Source organism: Aptenodytes forsteri, unplaced genomic scaffold (assembly GCF_000699145.1).
Source record: "Aptenodytes forsteri isolate BGI_AS27 unplaced genomic scaffold, ASM69914v1 Scaffold104, whole genome shotgun sequence".
Taxonomy (NCBI): Eukaryota; Metazoa; Chordata; class Aves; order Sphenisciformes; family Spheniscidae; genus Aptenodytes; species Aptenodytes forsteri.
This window is the reverse complement of record NW_008795943.1, coordinates 2,216,755-2,233,789: the sequence shown is the minus strand read 5'-3', so window position 1 is coordinate 2,233,789 and position 17,035 is coordinate 2,216,755. Positions and strand designations below refer to the sequence as shown.

The 17,035-nt window shown below is 46.8% G+C and overlaps 1 protein-coding gene across 1 annotated transcript in view; it reads left to right on the top strand.

Moving 5' to 3' along the window:
* Positions 1–17,035, top strand: part of PACS2 (phosphofurin acidic cluster sorting protein 2) — a 69,725-nt gene that overhangs the window by 14,443 nt on the left and 38,247 nt on the right. The window contains exons 3-7 of the mRNA XM_009285335.1: positions 4,433–4,520; positions 7,802–7,891; positions 13,105–13,230; positions 15,513–15,675; positions 16,736–16,809. Of these exons, the coding sequence (XP_009283610.1) occupies positions 4,433–4,520; positions 7,802–7,891; positions 13,105–13,230; positions 15,513–15,675; positions 16,736–16,809 (541 nt within the window). The remainder of the gene's footprint in view (positions 1–4,432; positions 4,521–7,801; positions 7,892–13,104; positions 13,231–15,512; positions 15,676–16,735; positions 16,810–17,035) is intronic.

The window sequence follows — 17,035 nt, the reverse complement described above, 5'->3', positions numbered from 1 at the left end:
GTGGCTCACGATTTATTTTGGGACTGACTTTGGTGTAAAGTGTCAGCTCAGAGCAAAACACTCAGAAGTTGAGGTTGAAAGCATTGGGGTAGGAGGCTGCTTTGCTGTCCTGAAATGCTGAAATAACTTGCGTGAGGTGAAACTGTCCAGTGACCACACGGAGACCAATTCCTTCCTTATAGCCATCGGCTGATTGAGGTTTACAGACCTCGGAGGAGAGTGCTCCTGGCATGAAATGTTTTCTCTAGGAACACTGTCTTCACAGCTTTTAACCTGGACAAAGGGTACCTGTGTAGTGAGCTAGAGTCTTCCTGCCACAGCTCCTGTCTTGCACTTGGAGTCCCTTATAGCTGTGGATGCATCTGTTATTATTCTTGACTTCTATGGGGCTTAATTAAAATACAGGTCTTTAATTTTTAATTTTTCCTTCCTGTTGATTTGACTGTCTCTGCGTGAGTGAGGTCTCAGTGCAATTACTGTGCTCCCTGTGGAGACACAGACATTTAATTCGGTGAGGCAGACTTTTTCTTGGAGGGGGTTTATTTTCCTGATCTTTCTACTCAGAGGGATGCAAAAGCAAAGCATCCAGCGAGTAAAGAATGCGACACTATTTGGTTGTTCTGGGCATGTTTGCTGGATCTCGGTTACCAAAATGTTATGTTCTTTGCAGATAACTGCCTCCCTGAGCAAAGAGCTCGTGATGAAGCTATTCAGCACTACTTGCATTAGCAGGGCGAGTCTAAACCATTGGGTCAGGTCCAGGTTTCCTCTTTAAAACTGCATTCTAGCAGCAGTGATGTAAAAAGATGAAGGGTTTTATTCTTGTGGAACGCATTAAGCTGGCTCATGATTTGTTAACCTGAGAACGGGGTCAGGCAAGTACCTCGTGCCTCCTTGCCGTGGGGGGGACGTGTGTGACTAGAGGGGACGCAAGCTCCTCAGCAGGCACTGCCTGCTGCTGCGTGGGACCCAGCTGTGTTCCTAGCAGGGAGACCTACTATGAACTTTCAAAAAAGGGTGGAAATCTTGGCTCTCAGATTTCCATTGCCCTTATTTAACACTGCTTCGGCTAACTTAGTGTTTTTGCTAGCTTAACTCACCATATGCAACCATGGGTCAGTGCTGAAACAAACATGCAAAGAAAGCATTTGCCTGCACCTCCTGTATTACAGTCCCAGGCTTTTTATAGACAGCTCAAAATACTTCAGGCTCTTTCAGCTCTGGACTTGAGGCTTCCTCATTTCCCCTCATCTGTCTGTGCTCTAGGTTATTTTCCCTGCGTTCACAGAGATCAAATATGTATGTATGTGAAACTTCCAAATTAACAGGCTCATTGATAGAAGTGTTTTGTGAGACCGGTCCCCTTCCTGAGATCCCCCCTCCTCAGAGATCCCAGATCCCTGAGATTTAATGGAAGTACAGCAAAATCTAGGCAAAAGATAAGTGTATGGAAGGAGCTGCTGCTGTTATCAGAGGCAGTTACGGCAGACAAATCCTTGCCGTACCTGTAGGTGTGAGTGGTTCAGGATCCTTGTGCTGGCGGCAGGGGCACGATGCTGTCTCTGGATGCAGTGACGTGCTTGAATATGACTTTTCATGATTATCTGAGTAAGGTACGGCACCTTTCTGCCATGTATTCTGAAGGTTACTTTGATTTGTAAGCTGCAAACTTAGACAGACGACCCAGAACAGTAAGTGTGTTGAGGGTAAGAGTGATTTGGTGGGATTTAAACTCTGATTTTATCCTCCCCCGCCTCCCGATGGAGAATATAAACATTTTGTTGTTGTTTGTGTGAAGTGCCTTTTAGTACCAGCAGCCCAGCGATAGGGGATAAAGAAAGCAGATGCGTCCCATGTCTTTTTTAACTGCTTTTGTTTTTCTGATTGCTGTAAAGGAGGCTTTTAATTTTTTTCAATTTTTTTTCCAAGCAGCAAGTGCTCCACAGGGCTTGATCAAAGCTCATAAATGATGAATTGAAGGAATGCCCGGCGGAGAACAGAACGCCCTCCTTGTGCTCTGCTGTGTGTGCTGAGAACATCATTGTTTCTTCCCGTACCTTTTTCATCCTCGAGCTCGGGGCGGAGAGAAAAGGCCTTTGTTCCTTGCCTGTCAGCCGAGACAATGCCAGTGTGTTGTCCTACCTCTGCTCTCAGCACCTGACCAGCCAGAGCTCTGTGGGTTTTGGCAAGCCGAGCGTGATTGTCCTCCAGCTACAGCATTACAAAGAAAACAAATGGCATCACAGCCTCCTTTCTCCAGATCCTGGCCTGGCTGCTTCACTGCAGCAGCCATGTGCGTCTGTGCTTGCCGTTTTGTTGGGAGTGTGGAGGGAAAGCCGGCGGCCTCTCCTGCGCTCCGGGTTGAGGGATGCAGTTTCACCTGACTTCCAGTGCACAGGGACACTATGTTTGCAGTTGGATGCGCTGGTCTCTGCTGTCCTGCTTCTGCAAGGTGCCTGCTTCGCTCAGGGGGAGGCGCTGCCCATGGGTGAAAGCACGCTTGGTTTCCCCTCCACCAGCCCAGCTGCAGCTGTCTTGTCCGCTTCTGCCGTCCCTCCTCTGGTGCCCAGCACATCCAAGCTCGCGCTCCCTAGCGTGTTTGTCTCCATGACACTGGGCACAGCTGCTGGTGGTGTGACAGAGGTGAACGGAGGCCCAGGCAGACCCAGTTTTTCCACCTTCCTTGTAATTTCTATAGCATCTCTGGCTGTGCTGTCTTCTGATGCAAACTCTGCAAAGGAGAGAGCTTTTAGTTCTCTCTTTCTCTTGGTTTTGGGGGGGCTGATAGCAGGAATCAGTGCTTTACAAATGAGCAGGGAGAGCAGATAGTGTGGTCTGGGGTGGAGAAGGGACTGGCAAGGGCAGGTTTGGAGAGGTGCTTGAGTGAAGACTGTAAGAGCTAAGACCATCTCTTCCCTGTTCTAGCCCTGTGCGAGAGGGCAGAGTTCAGGCAGAGCCACAGGTGTTTCTGGATGAGGCAGGCAGCAGTTGCTTCAACATCTGCCACTGCTCCTGTTGGGAAGAGCCTTTAGCTGCATCTCTCCTGCAGTTTTGCACCCAGGTTGATTGTGTCTACCTTCAGGCATTGCAGCAAAGCAATGTTTCAGCTTCCCACCGTGGTGGAGAAGAAGGTGGTGGAGGTGCAAGTCACCCTTGCAGTGGTGACTTGTCAGGTTCCTGCACCAGTGTGGAGTCCTGTAGTTCAAGCGCAGGCTTCAGTCAGTGGCACTTGTGCTGCTGCTGCCTGTGCATGCACCAAAATCCAGCATCAGCTCCTCTTCCCTTCCCATCTACTGCTGGACTTGGCCCCTTCATGAACAGCCCTGATGTTACACTTTATCTGGGAGAAAGAGCTCTGCAGTGGGTTTCAGAGGAGCCATGCTGAGGCTTGCTGACATCCCATGGCAGAGACCAAAGATGCCCGTGCCGTGGGGTAGGGACCTGGTACAAAGGCAGTGCCAGCTCCTGGACACCATGACGGATGACGTCTAGTCACTAGAGCCCACCTGGCAGCTTTCCCTGGCCTCTGCTTTCCTCAAGCTGAGCTGTCTTTGCTTCAGGTTTATCTTTCCCTGAAGTCTGTTTCTAGGCATGCCTTCTTAATTACACCAGCTGGTGGTAACTTCTGTGAAATTGTGACAGTGCCAATACTGTGGTCCCATTACCTCAGAGCCTTAACTCAGCTGCACCTAGTCCAAACTTTATCCCTTCCCAAGCTCCCTGTGCTGAAAGGCAGAAGTGCAAACAGCTTTAACCAGAACAATGTAGCATTGCCTGGGTAAAGAATGTGATTTACTTGCATATGTGTGGCATGTGAATGCCAGGGCCAGAGGGCACAGCTTGAGTCCTCTCCTTTTTTTTTTTTTTTTTTCTTTCTTCTTCCTTTCCCATTAGAGATGCCTGAGCCACCTGCTAGCACTTTTGTTTGGGGGTGAGGAGGAGAATGTGTGGGTTGATGAGAGGAGGTGGGAGTGAGATCTTTGGGAGCCAGGAGTCTGAAACTGAAAAAGTCAACAATCTAGGAAAGCTTTGTAGATGAGTTTAAAATTAGCCTGGCCCAGTGCTTTTATATTGCTGGAATTTAATTCCTCTGACCCTAAAGTTTTTGGGCTGACTCAGAGCAAGAGTTTCCAGGCTGCGGTCAGTGGAAGTCCATGCTCTGAGGCACTCCCATGTGGCCATGGGTCTGTATCAAACAGTGAGATGTACCTGCTCTCTACCTCCTTCTATTTGTGAAAGGTTGAAGAAATTCAGTCTGAAAAGCCAGGGGAGCCTCACATATTTCTACTGTCTTTATGTCTGTATCGGTGTGTGGCTTGTGTCTGGAGCCTGTTCTCCCTCAAACTGGGATACTGCTGTGTGTAAAAGCTGTTCAGAGCTTTTCCTTTTTCAGGCATGATTGTAACTGTTTCTCTTCTGTTCCTGTTTGCAGGTTGTGCAGCTTGACATTAAAGAAACTGGTAGTCTTAAAGGAATTGGATAAGGAGCTTATTTCTGGGGTCATTGCTGTCAAAATGCAGGTAATTGCTGCTCAGTTCTAAGAATTAAATGTGTTACTTGGGTAAAAATACTGGCAGATGCCGAAACTGAGCTTCACCTCCATGTGAGGGTCCATTGCAGCCACGGGCTTCTTCTCAAGTACATCAGGGCATTCTGGATGTGTGGAGAGTCTCTTGTGATCCTTCCCCCATGTTCTTACTGAATTTCACTGCTGTAAGCGAAGAATATGGTTTGCTGAGGGCTCAGCATGAGCTTATCTGTATGTAAAAATGCTCTTTACAGATCATATGCTGTCACCTCTTCTTCCTGAGCTGCCACTAAATCCAAGCCTGGTTCTCTATTTAACATGCTTCAGCTCACTTTAGGGCTGAACATCTTGGTAACTTGGTCCTGGTTTGGGGGGTCTGGAGACTGGGCCTTCCTCTGCTGATGGGCAGCTCTGCTATCAGGAGTCCAACTCATTTCGAAGCCAGGTGCTTGTCAGTGGATTTGTAGGGTGCCTGTACATTTTAATTTGTTTCCATAAAATACAGCTGTCATCCTAGGTAAATAACCCACTTTACAGCATACATTTGTGCCATTTAATTAGGTGCCTACATGTAGGTCATGCTGCCTGGAGGCAGGCTAGGAAGGAAGGGGACTGAGTTCCACAGTGTGTCACAGCATCAGTTCGGCTCATGTGCTCCCACCACTGCAGATGCTGAAGTACTTAATGAGTAAAAACCTAGGAGACCTGTAAGTAGAAAAATACCATTAACCATGCTGAAAAGCAGCTGCTTTTCAAATAAAGAGCCGCGCAAACCCCTGCACAGAGCTGGTTGTGTCAAAACACACAAAATCTAGCTTGGAAGGTGAAATCATGAAGGCTCTAATGGTGCAAGAAAATGCAGCTGAGGATTTAACCGCCATCTCTTATCTCCATGAGCAGTCCAGCTGGGGTAAAAATGTGTCCCTGTATGTTGGAGGGGATTCACACACCCACAGCAGGGAGCAGAAAGGCAGGGAATTGCAGGGAATCGTTTCACACACCTGGATTCATGGGGACCTCGGAAGAAGCATGGCTGTGGGTTCCCAGGCTGTCAGATATCGCTTGTTGGGGCTGAAAGCTTTCCATATGTTTGTCCTCCTAGATGGTGGATGCATCACTGTAAGGGCCTGAGACTTGTCAGTGAATGATTTACATGTAGAGCATGTCAGACTTGGTTTGGAGAATTCAGTAGCTTTTACTAGAGCAAAACCTTTTCCTGTCCAGGTTACTGCTGACAGTTTAGACTTTTTATGGGTGAAAAGGTTGGAAATACTGCCCCAGACCTGCAAGTCCAGAGGGAGTTTTAACATGTGGGTCTTGTCTATTTTGGGTACATGTTGTGATCTGCCTTGCTACAGTAAGTCAGACATTGGGCCTGAGCACTTCTTCTGCAGTCCTTTCTACAACAGCGCAGATCCCTGAAGAAGTGGAAGGCAGAAGGACTTGCCGTGTTTGGGGTGCTCATCTGCCAAGTCCGAGACTGCAGCTCACATCCCCAGGCCATCCTTCTTTTGCCTTTGATCTGTCCTTTCAGTTGACTTAGAGGTGACAGTGGTTGGGATGACTGCTGTCCCAGAGGGTGCCTCACCTTGGGTGTCCCTTATGCTGGATCAGCACCCATATTTCTTTGTGATGTGCTGTTTAACTGTAGGTCAGTAGCACTGCAACTGTCTCAGACACAGGCAGATTTGAAGCCCTGTTATTAAAAGTCCCTTTATAGCTTGCAGGTTATGATGATGAGGCTAACAAGCTCTTTCAGGAACGCTTAACTTGCCAGCACTCAGGTTTCTGACATGGCTCTTGTTTGAGGCTGGTGATACTGGATCATCAAATACAGGATCTCTGTCAAATGACTCAGTGCCTTTGTATGGGGAATTGCGAGAGCGAGGTGTCAGGCACTGGAGTCCTTCCAGAGGGGATGACTGAATTCAGACCTAATGAGAGCATCTTACCTGCATTTCCCATGTCTCCTTGCAGCCTCCTGAACAGTGATGTTCAAAGAGTTGTCAACTGTATTTCCCGAGCTCTTGCTCTAATTTATTTGCTGCAGTCTTTTAAAAGCAGCTATATTTGGTCTTTCATTAGATTTCGAGTTGCGTAACAAGTAAAGCAAGATCGCTGCTATTAGGAGCTTTGCACCAACGGAACAGATGCTGCTGTTGCCAGCAGCGAGGCTAGCTGTGCTTTAGTTGCATGCGTGCTGCTTTTCCTCGGGGGAGCCCTTCGGTTTCTCGCCCTGCTCTGCTGTCTGTCTTGTGATCTGCTGGAGCTTAGGCACCGCTGCAAATCACAGCATTCACTCTGGCTGCCTGAACGATGTGTTTGGGGAGGAAGGGATGTAAACGAGTCTCTGCTTCTCTCTCATCTGAGGATGCTATTTGAGGCTGATGTGGGCAGACTAGATTTTCTTTTGGATGTAGCTGGGAGGTGTTTACTCCCCCAGTCTGTCTCTGATTTCCCAGATGCTGCTTTTTTGAGAGCTACAGTTCTGTGCTTCTGGGAGATCAGCCTGTCTGGACAAAGCCAGATCTGCAGCCTCAGCAGAACATTGAGCCAGAGACCTCTCAAACTTGCCACTGTGTTTGAACAGTGCAGAAGGATTTGCTAGGCAGCAGTCTGTCATGCTTTCCTGCTAGTTTTCCCTGAAACATTCCCTGAAATGAAATGCTCACACAGTAAATAGCCCAGTAACTTGGTTAGTGTACAGCAGCCCACACACAGTGTTGATTTGGAGTTGCCCTGTAATACTATCAGGTCTCCAGACTCCACTGCGATGCTTAGTGGATTTTTTCTTTTATAACCCCAACTACTCACAGTTGTTTAAACAGGTTAAAATCTCCACTTTCCCCAGGGAGGGGTGTGTGCACAAAAAGAAAAGACGAGTCCGTCATGGCTAACGCCGGAGATTTAAGCATGACGCTGCAGCCTCCGAACCCAGGAGATGATGAGCCTTGTACCTATTGGCTGAAGTCAAAATACGAGACTTGAACTTGAGGGGTGGGGGTTGACTTGTAGCTTTTGAATGCTGAGGTTTGGCAGAACAAAAGCTGCTTTGTTGCAGTTAGGGACAGTAAATATGCCCAAATCTTTGTTAGTCAAATATCTCCCTTTCATCTCATTAATATTTCACAGAAATGCAAGGTCAGACCCATCCGTTCACTTTCTCTGTGGTAGTCCCTGACAATGTTTCCTGGTTTTCAGTAAATAGGACTGGGGTGGGGTGTAAGGGCTGGCTTCTGGGGAATTCACCTGATGGACTTTGTTTCTGTACAGGGCTCCAAGCGCATCCTGCGGTCTCACGAGATTGTATTGCCCCCGAGTGGACATGTGGAGACAGAGCTTGCGCTGACCTTCTCGCTGCAGGTAAGGTGGGATGTGGCCTTGGGGCATGTGTGCTTGCTAGACTTGCTGCTTTGCAGTGAGCAGAGGTGCGTTGTGAGCCTGAGGTGAAGATCCTTCTAGTGCTTGTTCTTAAGGCAGTCCCAGCCATTTCTGAAGAGCTATCTGAGCTCTTTTGGCTTGTCTCTGGGCAGTCAGCTTTGGGGACTTGGAGCAAAAACGGCCCAGATGCTTCCAGGATCTGGGGAGGGGGGAGCCCACTAGGAAAGCTGCCATATAAACCCTTAGAATTGTTTCTGGGGCCAACCCTGCATCATGAAAGGCAGATCTCTAATCCTGACTTGTCTGGGGAGAACAGACAAGTTAGACACTCAGTGTAATTTGCATGTCCTCAGTGCAACATCACAAATTTGTCTGAATTGCCTCTCAGCATTGAGGGCCTGGAGCAGGGTGCTGATTTGCAGTGTTAAGGTACCTTCCTTGTTGTGCATCCTGTGTTTGGAGCCCAGGAACATGAGGACTTCACTGCAGTCTGTCCTCTTCATGTTATGTCTGTGGCAGGAACTGGAGCAGAGCAGGATGGCTCTTTTTTTGCCTTTTGTTGCCTTCCTTATGAATGGGCACTGGAGGGTGGCAGCCATGGGGGGTGTTATGGAGTATCAGGCTGACAGATGGCAGTAGTAGGAATGGGACAGGTGAACCTCTGATTTGGAGTTGCCGAGGGAGGCACCATTTGGGGGAACCAGGAGCAGTATGCAGTTACTCCTGGCTCTAGAGTCATAGGAATAGCTGGGAATTGGAGCAACTGTATTTTATTGGTTCCTCTTTTCCTCAAAGCATGCTGCCCTGGTGCTACCTCCTGAGTAGGGAAATAAGGTGAATAGAGGCTGGCTTGCTGCAAGCAAGAGGGAGGATCCTGCATGCATAGAGCAGAGCCAGACAGACACTCGGGAGCATTCATATCTGGATTATCTGTGTTTTGGGACTGTTGGTTAGATTTTGAAGTCAAGAGTTTGATCTGGTAAGGAGAAAGGCTCACGTGATGATGTGAGACAGACTGGTTGTTACTCAGACCTGTGCAGACTTGAAGCAGGTAAGATTTCATTGCAGGCGGATGATAACCCTGCGGCTGCCCAGGCAGATACACAGATGGCTGATGCTTCTGGTTCTGTCCTGATGCAGCCCACAGACTGGGTTAACTGCAGCACTGCATCCCCTCCTTTGTGAACAGGAATAACAAAGCCACGTGCCAGGAATTCGTATTCATGGGTCCTGGGGCTGCAGCTTTCCCATGGTTGGGAGCAGAGCTGTAAGATGAACCAGGTCTCCCTCTGCAAGTCCTGTGTCAGCAAGGAGCAAGTATTTCTGCAGATCTTTTTGGAATTAACTGGGAATACCTTTTTTTTGTTGTTGTTGTTTTTTTTCTGGGACTCAGAGCAATGCTGCAGCAGGACACAGAGCATTGCCTTTAACTCAATTTCCCCTGAAGGGGCTGGGAATTGAGCCAGAATAGGGGAGATCGATGTCCGTGACACTGAGTCTTCAGAAGAGGTGAGTAAGCTTAATGCAGAGGTGTGCTGCTGGTCTCTTGACTGCAGGAAGGATTGGTGATCTTGGATGCAGTAAGGCCTGGGAAGCCTTCCTGAAATGGCACAGCAGGATTTTTATGACAGCTTTTATTGTTTCTTAATTGGATGATGGCTGGAATCTACTCCTAGCTAACAACTGCAGCTTAAGCCAGATACAGTCTGAATTTAGTGTGCCTGGGATATATTTGAGAGTGGTGATGGGCCACAAAGTAGAAGCATGTGGATGTCACAGCACAAGAAGGTCTCAGTGTCTTGCAGCAGCCAGTATCTCCATATCGCACTGTCAACTCTTCAAAGTGTATGCTTTGCTTTGTGCTAGCTGTCTGAATTTGCAGCCCCTCGTATCTTTGCAGTCACTGCCTTCTCAGCTGCTTCTCCTGGGTGAAATTCTTGTCCTTTGTACAGAGCGTTTCCTTGTCAGAGTTAAGCTAGAAAGGTGATGGTGCAGGCCGGCATAATAGCGAGCAGCCCGTTGTGTCTGGCAGGCCTCCGCTTAAACAGAAGGGAGGAGTTTCCTGTTACTCTATTACACAGCTGGGGTAAGACTGGAGTTATTGGTGTGTCTGATCCTGTTTCACCTTGCTAACTAGGGCTAGACCAGCGGTAGCCTTTCTGGCAGGTGAGCTACCATCATCCTTACTGCTGGAATGGCTGCTTCTCCTGACCCTCCATGGGTTTCACAGGATCAAGTGAAATTCCCCAGATATTCCAAGCACAACATCACAGCTCTCCAGAACACTTAATTCCTGTGTTTAATCTAATAAACCTTTCCAGATGGAAGGAATTGCATCATTGGGGCTTCAGAAAGAATGTCTTGCCCTGACTCTCGCTGTTCTGGTGTGTGTGATGGCCCCTCTTCTCACCCCTCAGAGGTGCCTTGGAGTGCTTGGTGCTTCCTCTAAAAGTCTTGTTTTCAAATGTTTTGAGCCAAACTGTTTTCCTCTCCAATCTCTGTCATGGACTGACAATTACTGAAAAGTTTTTTGGTCGAAACCATTCTGTAGAGTTGATAAGCCATGGCTGGTCTTAAAAATAGCTTTTCTGTGCGATGAAAATGGCTTGACTTTTCTTCTAGAGGCCTTTGCTTTTAACTGAGGAGCTGAGTGGTCTGAGTTTCTCTGTACCTTCTATTATCTCTGGGAATGCTCATCAGAGGTGACTAGGCAGCACACCTTTGAAAAACAGAAACTTGCACATGTATGGACTTGAGCCATCCAGTTTAATCCCTGAAAACTTGTACACATTGAAATCAAGCTGGCCTGGGACCAAGCGTGACTTTGGACTTAAGTTGCAGGCTCATACTTAAGCAGCCTTGGTGTGGCCCAAGTGCCTTGAGCTGAGAGCAAGGAGTCCCTCTCCCCTGCTGCCCTCCCAACACGTGGGAGGGCCTCAGAGGCAGGGAGATGGTAGATTTGAATGCAAAAGGTGCCTCTGGCTTTTTGAGCCCCTTTTGCCCCGTCCCCCCAATAACTTTCTTCCATCCATGTTTAGGGACATTGCACGTCTGTAAAGTCACAGGCTCCATTTGTGTCTGGATGCAGGTGTGTTTTGAGGTTGTCTTTTAATGATGTGGACTACTGTTTCTTCTGCAGGGCTGCTTCCTTGTGCAATGCACAGTCGATCTTGCCCTTGCAGAGCAATCAGTTAATTAGTATTCTGCTTGTTTGTGTGGCCACTGCTCCCAGCTCTCTGCGTAGCAGTCAGGCTTGCTCTGGACTGCAAATTAATAACTCAGGGCTTCTGGTGGCACTCAGCATTTGTATTTATCAAGCGTTTTGATAGGCAGGAAGTTATTTTCATAATGTCCCAAGGGAAAAAAAAAAAAAGATATAGGTTTCCTGTGAGTGCAGGCTCATACTTAAGCAGCCTTGGTGTGGCCCAAGTGCCTTGAGCTGAGAGCAAGGAGTCCCTCTCCCCTGCTGCCCTCCCAACACGTGGGAGGGCCTCAGAGGCAGGGAGATGGTAGATTTGAATGCAAAAGGTGCCTCTGGCTTTTTGAGCCCCTTTTGCCCCGTCCCCCCAATAACTTTCTTCCATCCATGTTTAGGGACATTGCACGTCTGTAAAGTCACAGGCTCCATTTGTGTCTGGATGCAGGTGTGTTTTGAGGTTGTCTTTTAATGATGTGGACTACTGTTTCTTCTGCAGGGCTGCTTCCTTGTGCAATGCACAGTCGATCTTGCCCTTGCAGAGCAATCAGTTAATTAGTATTCTGCTTGTTTGTGTGGCCACTGCTCCCAGCTCTCTGCGTAGCAGTCAGGCTTGCTCTGGACTGCAAATTAATAACTCAGGGCTTCTGGTGGCACTCAGCATTTGTATTTATCAAGCGTTTTGATAGGCAGGAAGTTATTTTCATAATGTCCCAAGGGAAAAAAAAAAAAAAGATATAGGTCTTTCCTGTGAGAGAAGCATCCTTCACTTGGGTATGTCCTGTCTGAGATCCCTGCAATTAGGTTCTCCTGTCTGCAGGTTACTTAGTGCTAGGTATTTTGTATATTTGGAGCATGTCGCATTCATCTCTCTTCTCAAGATGAGACTCGGCTACCTGGTCAGGTGGCTGTTGTATCTTTTCTTGAAGATTGCTCTTCCATTGCACAGGTTCTTCCTCCCACAGCCGGTCAGCTGGGCCCTGGGGACTGTCAGTGCTCTGGTGGGCGTCCTGGCAGAAAGCAGGGCCTGACTGCACTAATACTCTGTGCAGATGAGCAGGCCAAGCTGAAATAGCATGGTTAGCCCCACTCTTTCCCTAATAGTCTCTGCTTGACTTCAGAATCTCTCTGTTCTTGGGGAGTTTTTTCGGTGATACATAAACAAATGTATTTTCTTGTATGGAACATTTCTTGGAAGGATTTATGTCTTTGCAACATAGCCTGGCAGTAGGACAGGGTTTTTCTTGACTTAACTACATAAAATATGACCACTTTGAGCAACAGAAGTTTGAGCGTGTTAATGCTGGAAAACATTGACAGTTGCAAGAGCTGCGTGCCTGAAGGAGACAGCATCGTCCTGGAGAGAATCAGCTGTGTGACCGTGTAGGTCTCTGTGCTTTAACAAAAGAGGCATCAGCAAATCCTTGGCCTCTTCATAGCTGTGCCTCTCTTCACTTGCCATTCAGAGTACAATAGGCTCTTAAACGTGTGCAGTAGAGGGTCAAACACTGAGAAGTGTCTGCGTGCTGGAGGGAAGGCAGTGTCCTGCCAAGAGTGCAGGGATCCATGGCTGTCCCTGCTGCTGTGCACTGCCCATTGTTTGCGTGGGGACAGCCTGCGCCCTGGGCAGCACCTCTGGGGCTCCAGTTCTGGGCAGCCTCCATTTAGCTGTTGGGGGAAGTGTCTCCTGGAGGCTGCTCATCTCTCTGGAACCGCTCTTGGGCTCAGCCCTTCCCAAACTGAACAGCTTCTCTGCACCCCCAGATGGCGTTTTCGGTGTGCTTGGCTGGGGAAATGAAAGCCCAGAGCTGAGCTGTTTGGTCAGAGATGAAGGCTTCCTTGGGTTAATGAAGGATTGTCCACAGAATGTGAGTTAGCTGTAGGCACTTCTAAAAGCCTTGGGTTAATTCCTAGGAATGGAGTTTACTTGTGAAGCAGGCAGCTTGGGAGATAACGTCAAGAGACGTAATAAATTTTTCCATTGTGTTTCCAACCACAGTACCCTCACTTCTTGAAGAGAGAAGGCAACAAGCTTCAGATCATGCTGCAGCGGCGGAAACGGTACAAGAACCGAACCATTTTAGGCTACAAGACTCTGGCTGTGGGGTCTATCAACATGGCTGAGGTGAGCAGCATTTGACATGATCTCTGTTTACAAAGGTGGACGTTTTCCCTTCTCTTTAAACCTAGTGTTGTCACTTTCCTCATTGAGAAGTACCTGGTGGGATTTCATGTAGCTGTCTTAATAACTGTAATCGTTATTCCAAGGCAATATTTTAAATAGATTTTACTACTGAGTAATAGTATTGGACATTTTCTGGATAGTATCTTGAGAGCTAAAGCTTTCATGAGGCTAGCTTATGACCTTGTGAGGGTTTTGTTGTTGTTGTGTGTTTTTTTTAGAGTTAGGGGGTCCAGATCATTTCACCCAAATACAGTGCTGTCCCCTTTGCATTCAGGACACTTCAGCATAAGTTTAAAACTAGTAAATATATTCTTTTGTATCATGTTTCCTGGAAGGAACAGCAGAAGTTGCAGTGTATTTGGTTCAGTTGAACTTATGCATGCATTTGTCTCAGGTTGATCTTAAATGTAAAACGTTTTGTTGTTTCGTAAGTGCAGAACAAGACAGATAGGGTCACTCGGGCAAGCCTTCCAATCCTAAGAAATGTTAAAGTTAAGGCAAAGTTTGTTTTGTTGTGCTTCACTGTGCCACTGCATGAGAGTTCAGGATCAAGCAGTTTCTCTCATTTTGCTTGAAACACCCTTTGCAATTCTTATTTCATGGCTATTGGTAATTTAGGTGGAGTTCTATTCATGAGAGGTAAATGATAAAATTTTCAGATTTACATCTGAAAATTAATGCTGGAATCAAGTACGGATAAATTTTTCACTAAGGCTTTCTGAATGGCTTAGCTCCACGCTTCATTATTTCATGCCCTGTTTGATATCTGCTGTTTCTGTTCCTGAGTAGAGATGGGCTTAACAGTAGCAAGTTCAGCTTAACAGCAGTATTTTTCATCAGACTGCATTCTGTCAACAAATAATTTCTATCCAAAATAAGCTAGTGTTACGCTGTGGTGAGTTATTACTATATTAAATAATTCATTATAAAGACTACTCCTTGTGTGTGAGTTCAGCTTCCCTTAGACTTGCAGTAAATGGTGAACTCCCCATTTGAATTGGCCAAATTCTGATTTGTGGTGTTGTAGCTAACACTTTTCCTGTACCGTGTTTGATTTGTTTAAGAACTAGAAATTAAATACTGCTGTAAGGCAGAAAACATGTGGGCCCATTAATTAGACCCACCAGTGAACTTCTAAGTGTTGGGCATTTGCCGCTGCTGCATGTGGTTTTTCTTATGTCTTTTTGTAATGTCAGCTGCCTGAGGTTAGAAGGTCAAAAATTTTCAAAGGTTCACTGTGTTAGGAAATAGTTGCTGTCCAGCTCATCTGGGATATTTCTGAAATCGAAGACTTCAGGAAAACAAATTTTACAAGCCCCCCTCTCCCCTTTGCAGTTTATAGTATAATGACCCCTAAACAGCACTGACACATTTCTTAAAATTAAAAAAAAAAAAATATACTCTTAGCTGTTGAAACAAAGCAATGAATTGGAGTTGTGAGTCTGAGCAGAGTTTAAGAGCAGGGGGGCATATGTTCCTCATCAGCTCAGGTCTTTTTAAAGCCACGTGAGGAGCTAACAAAGCAGCCTGGTGTGAGTTAGAAAGCTGAGGTGCAGGCATGGGGAAGCGCTTTCTGACTCTGGTGGGGTGAGAGAAGAACGTAAGTCTTGGGTTCTGAGGAGAGTCCTGTGAGCTGTGAGTGGCAAAGGAAGGAGAAACCCACACCGAGATGTCCCTCTGTCTCCATCATTGTCTTGTGTTTCGTGACCCACTGCTTCATTATCCTGGGGTGGCCAGCTCCTCTGATATTCAGGTGCCAGCTCTCTGGAGCAGGGATTTTTGCTTTAGGAAGCACTTTGCGTCTGTATCTCACCATGAATTTTTGCCTTTACTGGCTCTTCTGCTGGGCTTTAACACAAATAAGTTCCTTAATTAGGTGTTCAGAAGGTTGGTAACTTGATAATTCAAATCAGTACTGTGCTGTGGAATCAAATACATAATAATGAGATAGTCAAGTATTGTGCTTCAAGGATGAGCTAATCAGCTGTCAAGCTCAGAATGCTTTTTCTTTCTTTCCATCACTTCCATTAGTAGTCAAATAAAATCTCAACTAACATTGTGTATTGCCTGCAAGTGGCTCCTGCAGTTGCAGGGTGTTGGCTTGCTTCTGTACTTGGAAATGTGGAGTAACTCTATTAACATAAATAACTCTTGTAGTATGCAAATGATGCAAGTTTAAATACATTTAAATGCAGATTTCTACTGCTTAATTTGTGTCCTAGGTCATGCAGCACCCAACAGAAGGTGGCCAGGTTCTGAGCCTTTTCAGCAACATCAAAGAGGCTGCAGTGAAGGTAGCAGAAATCTGGATCTTCTCCTTGTCAAGTCAGCCAATTGACCACGAAGACAGCACTATGCAGGCCAGCCAGAAAATCAAGTCTACAGGTAAGAGCACAACCACATGCTCTGAGGACCAGTGTCTCCCTGAACTAACTGGAGTTAAACCCCACCTGGGCTTAGATGCTTCCTGGGACAAACGAGAACTGGTTTGCACAAGTTGCTGTGTCTATAACTGACTAATGCAAAGAAAACCCACTTTGCAAACCTGTTGCTGTGTAAACAGGGAGTATGACAGGAATGGGGGATTGAATTGTCAAAGCTTCTCTTGCATATCACGCCAGGCCTGAGCCATCTAGCAAGGGTTAGCTGTGTTCTCGCCAATGCTCTTCCAGCATTACTGGTGGGTGTGTTGAGAACCTGTAGCTTCTCACCTGGCTAACAGTGTTGTATTCAGGAGATTCACATTTAAGCTACTCTTCGAACTTCTTTTTCCTTTGAGTATTCTGCAATAAATGTCATTAACTTAGATGAGATCTGCAAACCTGCAACATGTTTTGCTGTGGACTATGGCCTGGTTTAATGAGTGTAAATCCATGGTGTTGTGCACGGTATAGGGAAGTCATTGGGTTTCTACTCGTGACAATCTTTTTGTTTGGTACCAGCCTTCTGCTCACTGCTAGAAGAGTGACCTATTGAAGGTAGTGCATGCGGGTGCTTGTGTGTTGCTGCCTGAGGCCAGGCAGCTCACCTGAAGTGTCATTTCAATAAAGGATTTAGACTCTCCTGGCATGTCTTACTTGCTCCTTTAAGCCAGTTATGCCCATGTTAGGGGGAAAAGTAATTTCCCTTGTGGAGAAACCTCTTTACTTGCTGCTGTCTACCAGGTGGTTCTTTCCAGGGTAAAAGGGGGTGGTGTTTCAAGGAGCCTTATCTGTGTGCTGGTTCTTTCTTCCTATTAGATGTGTTTCTCCTTGTTCCTTGCCTCCAGGCAGTTCCCATCTCACTGGTTCTAGCACAGACAGAAGATAAACTAGCAGGCATCTCCTTGTGTGCCTCCTTTCTTGATTTGTGACTGTTAGTTGGCCTTCTCTGCTCCTGAGATGAGACTGTGCCCTCACCTTAAAAGAGTTTCACAGGATCTCTCCCCTCTTTCCTTCCCTTTCAGACAACTATTCCGAGGAAGAGTACGAGAGCTTCTCTTCTGAGCAGGAGGCCAGTGATGATGCCGTACAGGGCCAGGTACTGTTTAGGGCATGGCTTCTCCCTGTGAGAGCTTCAGCAGAGCGTGTACACTCTCAGCTTGTGCTTGAAACTAAAAGCCTGTTTCTTTAGCTATGACACATTTCTTTAGCACCATGACAGTGTGAGACTGTCTCCAAGTGTTTAGCTGCAGTGGCAGAAGGCCTGCACAGTAACCCATTTCTTCCACCATGCTGTGATTTATCTGTTCACGTGTTTGGACTTG